Here is a 7086-nt window from a genome sequence, read left to right as displayed (position 1 = left end):
GGGGGAAGGGACTCGCATGCGAGCAGAGAGACTCCTCTTCCTAAATGGACTGAACAAAGTTATTTGGATGTGGGCGGCTGTCTCATTGTGATAATGTGTTCATAGCATGGACAAGAGAGACTCCTCTTCCTAAATGGACTGAACAAGGTTATTATGGAAGTGGTAAACAGACTGAACATCTCAAGGGTTGTCTTTTTACATTGTCACTGGGAGAAGGGAGAAAGGTGGGGGGAGGAGAAGAGTTCTGAAGGTGAGGTATGATTTTTTTTTTTCTTCTTTTAGGTCTGTTAATAAACTTCTTTATATTCTTTCAAGTTTTGTGCCTGCTTTGCGTTTCTCCTAATTCTTATCTCACAGAAGGTAAACAGTAATGAGTATTTTGGACCAAACCACTACATCATCTAAAGTCAGCTTGGAAAGGTCCTTTAAATAGGGCCAGAAAGTCCACTGGCACAGTTAATTGTTTTGGTGGATTGCCCTGCCAAGAGTTTTAGCTGGTAAGTGTAGCAAAACTTTGGAGTAAAGGTAGCACTTTCAGAAGAAAATATCAGAGAAAAACCAAAAGTTTGAAAAAACAAAAGAGAATAGAAAATAATATACTTCATAATAAGGACGATTGTGAAAGATTATTTAAAGGTGTGTAAACAAGTGGTGGCTCATTCAGTACCATCATACTTTGTAGTACATTGCACTTTGAAGAATTCTAGCTTGAGAAGTACTGAGACTGAAAAAGTCTAACAGGAGCGACTGTCAGGAAAAATGTGCTGTGATGAACATACCCTATCACAGCAATAAACCACACTAAATCAGTCTTTGGATATAAACACATCCTCTGGGATTGTCTGTGCCTTTGTCCACTGAGCTGAAATGACTCAAGTAATTAGGCTGATGTCAGAGGCCCATAGCTGACCTTTGTCAGGCTGCTATGTAATTCATAAGGTTTTTGCTAGCACAATTAAACAGCTGTAATGAAAACAGTAACAAAAATATCTACATAGCGACAAACAGCAGGTCTAAGCTTATGCCCAGCATGTCCTACACCCCAATCAATGAGCAACAGCTCAAACAAGTCCACCCGCTAGCATAAATCAAGCAATCTGGAAGATGTTCTCCACCTCAAAATACTCATGCACCTCAGCCCAAAGGGAGGTTAGCATGAGTCTGGTTTGTGGAATGCCTGCCCATGGATGGACCTAGCAAATTTTAGTCTCCTCTGCATTAACTCCTTTGTCATGGGAAGTAAATATGCATTCTCTGTCACATGCCTCCAATTGTGACACAGCACTTAATGCGTGCATTTTGTCTAACAGAACAGATAGATTAGACTGAAGCAAAGAGACTATATAAATTTATTGCTTGTAATTTATGGGACTATATTCAATATTATGTCTAGCTCTGTTCTCTGTAATTAAACAAAGATATATATAAAGTGGGAAGCATTCAGAAAGGAGTCACAAATATGATAAAAGGTTGATACTTTCCCTTGAACTGTGGAGTTCAATGCATACAGCTTATGACTGACTTTATAAATATCTTCATAGGCACCAGAAATATTAACAGCTCCTGGGTTTGGGATATAAAGGGAAAACAAGGAATCGGTTGTAAGTATGCATTTCCATAGCAACTTAAACCAATGTAGTTTTAGGTTGCTATGTCCCTGTGTTCTGCTGCACCTAGTAAAACACTCTTCTGCCTCATTTTCCAAACAGAAAATCACGGCCTTTTGAGTTGCTATTCCTTTGGTTATTGGAACATTCTCTGTATCATCCATTTTCAAGTTAAATATATCTGTTATCTAGTCCTAACACTTAACTAATTAGAAAATCTTTGTTAGGCTTAGTGAAATAACTCAAAGATGACACATTTGAAATCTAATTTTTGCTTATTTCCAACAAAAGTTAGATTTATGTTGAATTTTACTGGAAGGAAAACAATTATCTGAGACGACACATGTTTCTGTAATAAAAGTAAATACGCACATTAAAATAGTTTCTGAGAAATACCATTAAACAACCAGATTATGTAGCAGCAACGCAGTTTTATTCTTCTCTATCCTACACCTCATAAACATCAATGAAGTTATTTACATTACTAGCCTATATTCTATTAGAAAAGATTGATCAAGATGTACTGTTTCTGTGAAATAGTGTTTCTACTCTTGAAAGGGGCAAAAGGAGACTGATAGGTCTGGAATATATTGACTGAAGTGTTAGCAGAAAATGGATATTTTTAATTAACTTTGGGTTTACAAATGCTAAGACAGAGTGAAATTCTATTCACTCCTTTTTTTATCATCTCTTTTGGCCTTAAACTATTTAATATGGAAAGATTACTTCTGTGATTTATCAGATTGCAGCTGTCTTCACTGAAGAAATAGTAGAGACATTATTTGGAGATATTGTTGCTTTTCTAAGTAGATTTTAGCTACAGAGTTTAACAAACACATGCACAAACACACCCATGCAAAGAAATAAAAATATCAATGTGTTAAATTGCTCAAATGTGTAAAACACTTCTTTAAATTCTTTTCAGAGTTAATTGGTTTCATCATACAACTGGTAAAAAAATTGGATTGTGGCTTCTCTATAAAATTAAAATTGTATCACTTGATACTATTGGTGCATAATTTAGTGACATGATTAGACTACTACATGCCCAAGGAAGCCTGAAAAGTTTTTAAAGACTCAGAATTTAAGTAAGGTAAGTATATTTCTGTGTCACTGAAATACTAAATCTGAAGTATTGACAGTGTTCGATGAATTAGTTTATTTCAAAATAAAAACTAAATATAAGGAGTATTCCATGCTAAACTTCTACATCTTTCATTTTTACGATAAATTCTACATTAACTGACCTATATTTAGTTCTAGTTGAGCAAAATGGGATGACTTGAGAAAATCCTATTATACACAGCCTTAATATTTATCCTAGAATACTACCTTATATCCTCCAATAATTGATTTTCATTTTCTCATTAATAGATTTAAGCTTGACAGCATTGAGCACACCACAATGAAACTTTAAATAAGCAGAACTGTTATAAATGTTAAAAGAACATGAAAAAAAAAGAAAATATAGAGCAAATGTGAAAACTTCTGCAAAGAAACATGGATTCAATATCCCATTTTCATTATAACTGATTACATATTTCGGTAGGTCTGAATAACTGCTGACTTTCCAATATTTAGTTATGGTACTAAGATATGCAGCTACCGGTCAAAGGTTAGTTTGCAATGATGACTGGTACCTATAGAAACCCATAAGAAGATACCACATGTTCTTCATGCTTACATTCTACATTTGTGACAAATGATCTGAGGATGAATCAGAGGGCTGAGAGCTGAAATATAAGACAATACCAGAAAAACAATGTTTACAGAATAATCTGGTGCCAGTTTATCTTTCCTATTCAGACAACAATGTTCAATGTAGATCTTAATAAAGAGTTCTCTGAAATACTGACAACCTAAACCAAACCAAACCAAACCAAAAAAAGATGGAGAGGTGAAAGATGATGTGAGAAAAGTAAAAAGTGACAGGGGAATTTAGTTCTTGAAATGTTATTTAATATAATATAAATTGTTAACATTCGTTTGAGAAAAATGTGGAGTCTGGATCTCTCAATTACCAACCTCACTTAATCTCTCATTTCCTCTTTGATTTAATGGTTAGTTTAGGTTTTTTTAGAGCAAAAAAGCTTAAACAACAAAGTATTTTTTTTCATACAAAGTATTTTTTCCATACAAAGTTTTTTTCCATACAGTCCAGCAGGTAACACATTTTTCTGGGACAGAGACATGCTCTCCTTCGAATCATGCTGTGGTAGATTCTCTTACATCTCAAGTAAGCCTCTGGAAATATATATACTCTCAGATGTTAGGGAGAAAGACAGGAAGGGGACTAGTTACACATGACATCAGACTTTTGGAAATATCGAAATAGTTATCATATTTTGCTTATTTTTTCTATCTGTTGGCATGGAAAACTACTCTGCTACCATTACCATCAGAAAAAAAGAAAAAGAAAGAAATCCAAATATCCAGATGTGGGGGGACTGATGAGGTGGAGAAGCTCTGGCTGAAGGATACGATGAAGCCTGTACTAGATGCTCTCTTATTCCTACCATGCTCTACACATAACAGGAAGTCTAATATTTCAGGATACTGCTAGAGTGGCAAAATTTAATTTTGCATATGCTCCCAGGAAAGTTTCACACTGTATTTTGCAATTATTCATGCTGTGGCCTTGCATCACCATGTCTGCACTAGATGGGAATATACCCTGGCTGGATTTTAGTATGGAATAAATGACAAATCATTTGGTACCAATGCAAGGTAGGCAGATCTTCATATGTGTTTCAGAAGAAATGTAACAGTTTTGCCAGCAAGAAGGTGAATAAATTCCAGTGGTATTTAGTACTGGAGAAGATATTTAATATCATCTTCAATTATTATGTGGTCAGTAAATAACAAAGGTAAAACAGCAAAAAAAACCCCAAGTCTATTTTGGTTTGACTGATCAAAGAGCTCCTATGGGTGCTCACTCAACTGCAGTGATTAGGAGCTAGCAAAGACTGCAGCCATCAGCTCCAGGATATTACAAATGTTCACATCTGAACATATGAGTTTTCAAGAACAACAGTTTTGTACAGGCAATGGTGGTGATTAATATTATGTGGCACAAACTGCGCTGTCAGCAAATTTCGTGAAGTCTTACTCTACAATTCAGAACTGGCCTGACTTACCAGTCTTCCAAACACTCCTATCCCAATGATTTCTAAAGCCATAAATGAGAACTATATACATATTTTCAGCCCTAGAACAGTATTTGAGCAATAATCTAAACACCTAAATTAGGAATATTTAGGTATATAGAATCTGCTTGAAGGTGCATTACCATAGAGTCATTTTTAAATACTTATGCTTATCTCCTGGACTGTATGTTGAAAACAAAACAGACACACAAGAAAAAAAAATACTCACTGTTATAAGTGATGTTAAATCCGCGTCCTGACATTGAATGGTCAGCTTGAAATTCCAGACGCAAAATATGACCATTACTGGTAAGATGAGAAGGAACTTCAGCACCAGTAAATGTTCCAATTATGGGGGAATCTGGAGAGTCGCCATCTTTAACAGCAAGGAAGTCAAACTGAGATTCCAAGTCAAAGTCATTAAAGGAGAGATGAATTCGGCTCCCAGGGCCTGAAATTATGGTCCAGATACAGTTTAAATTATTCCCATATCCCTCTGGATAATCAGGTGAAAGAACTGTTCCCATCGGTGCAGTGAAATTGGAAAGACAAGGAACTGCCAAAAAAAGAGAGATAAATTAGATAACAGAATAAAACACTTCAATAAGGACTGTTCTAGTGCAATGTTTTTGCAAAAGATCTTAAAACTTGCTGATTGCTTCAACTGAATAATTCATTATTTGTGGTGATATGTGAATCTGGAAAGAAGGTTGTTGTTTCCATCTTCATATTCCCTTCCTCTCAATAAAACTACCTCCCAAGCAGAGCCCACGAGAAATAAAGAACATTCTTGTTGCACTGGAAATCCATGGCAGTCCTTACAATTTACCCTTGATAACAATCACTTGGCACCACTTATTTTCTCTTGTAGAGAACTATTTATATGAGCAGAGCTCCCACTGAGCACATTAAAGGGGCAAAAATGTCAATAGTGCCCTTATCATTTATTGTTCATGCAGAGGCCCAGGAAATTAAGACGCCTCAAAGAGACAAGAGGTGTTTTGTTGTTATCAGGATAATGTTATGTTCAACCAATTCAGTTAAGCCATATTAAATTGAGTTGCAGAGATGAAAGGAACTGATTGCACTCTGAATATATGTGATCCATACTATTTTTGTGGAAAAGTTAGGAAAGGTGCTGCCATAAATAAGTATCACAACGTTGTATTTACTTACGCTATATAGCACAACTTATGCTATATACTGAAAATGTTTTACTTATACTATATAATGCAACTAGAAGAGAACTATAAATATCTGTGATAATTTAAGTTCTAAAAGGTATTCATATATAATACATGGGGAAAGTGTAAATAATTTAAACCCTTTATTTCAATTCACAAACTTCTAATCTAAGGAAATATATTAATTTATAAAACGTGCTATCAAAATTGTATCACACATAATTTACATCATAGAATCAAAAGAATCCTCCCAAACAAAAAAAAAAGCCAATAATACACCACTATATCAAAGCACACACAGACAACTGGTTTAAGAGAAAAAAAATATTTTAGCAGTTTTAGAACTTGTCCCTTGGGCATGTACATTAGGCAAACCTGCAAAAAAAAAAGTAAATTCATCCCATCAGGAGAGTTAATTACATTGTACTAATTCTAAAATCAGTCATACAAATTATGACCTGTAAGTAAAAACTTATCATAATGTTATGCCTCAAAAATAATAAGAAGAAAATATTTGGTACATACAAATACAGATTGGTATGTTTGCAGACCACTGGTTGTTTTCTTGGCAAATGATAGATTTCTCTCCAATTAATTCAAATCCAAACTGACACTCAAACCTTAAAACATCACGATTAGAAAATCCATCCCCTTCTCTGATACCATACAGTGGTGTTCCAGGATCCCCACAGCTTTCTTTTTCAATTTCTGTTGAAATAAATAAGGAATTTATTTATAAATAATAAAACAAACTTGCTGCATGTATATGCTGACATGTAGAAAATTCTAAGTAAATTAAAATCATCTACATAAGACCAGTTGTCAGAATGCACCAGTGAGTTTGATTCTACACCCCAGCTTCTTAAGGAAGAAATTCTGCAATAAGGAATCCCACCAGGGGGAATAAGTGAGTGGTCATGTTGGGCTTAGTTGTTGGCTACAGTTAAACCACTAGATGGGATTAGAAAAAATCAGAATCTTTATGTTTATAAAATACTTGAAAATTAAAGGATATGAGGAAAAGTATTTATACCCTGTTTTATTTCATGAAATTTTAAACAATAATGACATTAAATAAAATACTGCTAGTAGAACATGAACTCTTAAAAGTAGAAACAGAGACCAGGTCCCCAATGTATAAATACTGTC

The 7086-nt window shown here is 34.6% G+C and overlaps 1 protein-coding gene across 2 annotated transcripts in view; it reads right to left on the bottom strand.

Moving 5' to 3' along the window:
* The window catches only part of CSMD3 (CUB and Sushi multiple domains 3), a 621464-nt gene that overhangs the window by 257204 nt on the left and 357174 nt on the right, over positions 1-7086 (bottom strand). For both annotated transcript variants that reach the window (XM_008642636.2, XM_017746102.1), the window contains 2 exons: positions 6463-6645; positions 4983-5309 (listed from right to left, as the gene is read on the bottom strand). In XM_008642636.2, the coding sequence (XP_008640858.1) occupies positions 4983-5309; positions 6463-6645 (510 nt within the window). The remainder of the gene's footprint in view (positions 1-4982; positions 5310-6462; positions 6646-7086) is intronic.

This window comes from Corvus brachyrhynchos, unplaced genomic scaffold (genome assembly GCF_000691975.1).
Source record: "Corvus brachyrhynchos isolate BGI_N302 unplaced genomic scaffold, ASM69197v1 scaffold28, whole genome shotgun sequence".
In the NCBI taxonomy this organism is placed as follows: domain Eukaryota; kingdom Metazoa; phylum Chordata; class Aves; order Passeriformes; family Corvidae; genus Corvus; species Corvus brachyrhynchos.
The sequence above is the reverse complement of the archived record's forward strand: the minus strand, read 5'-3'. Positions and strand labels throughout refer to the sequence as shown.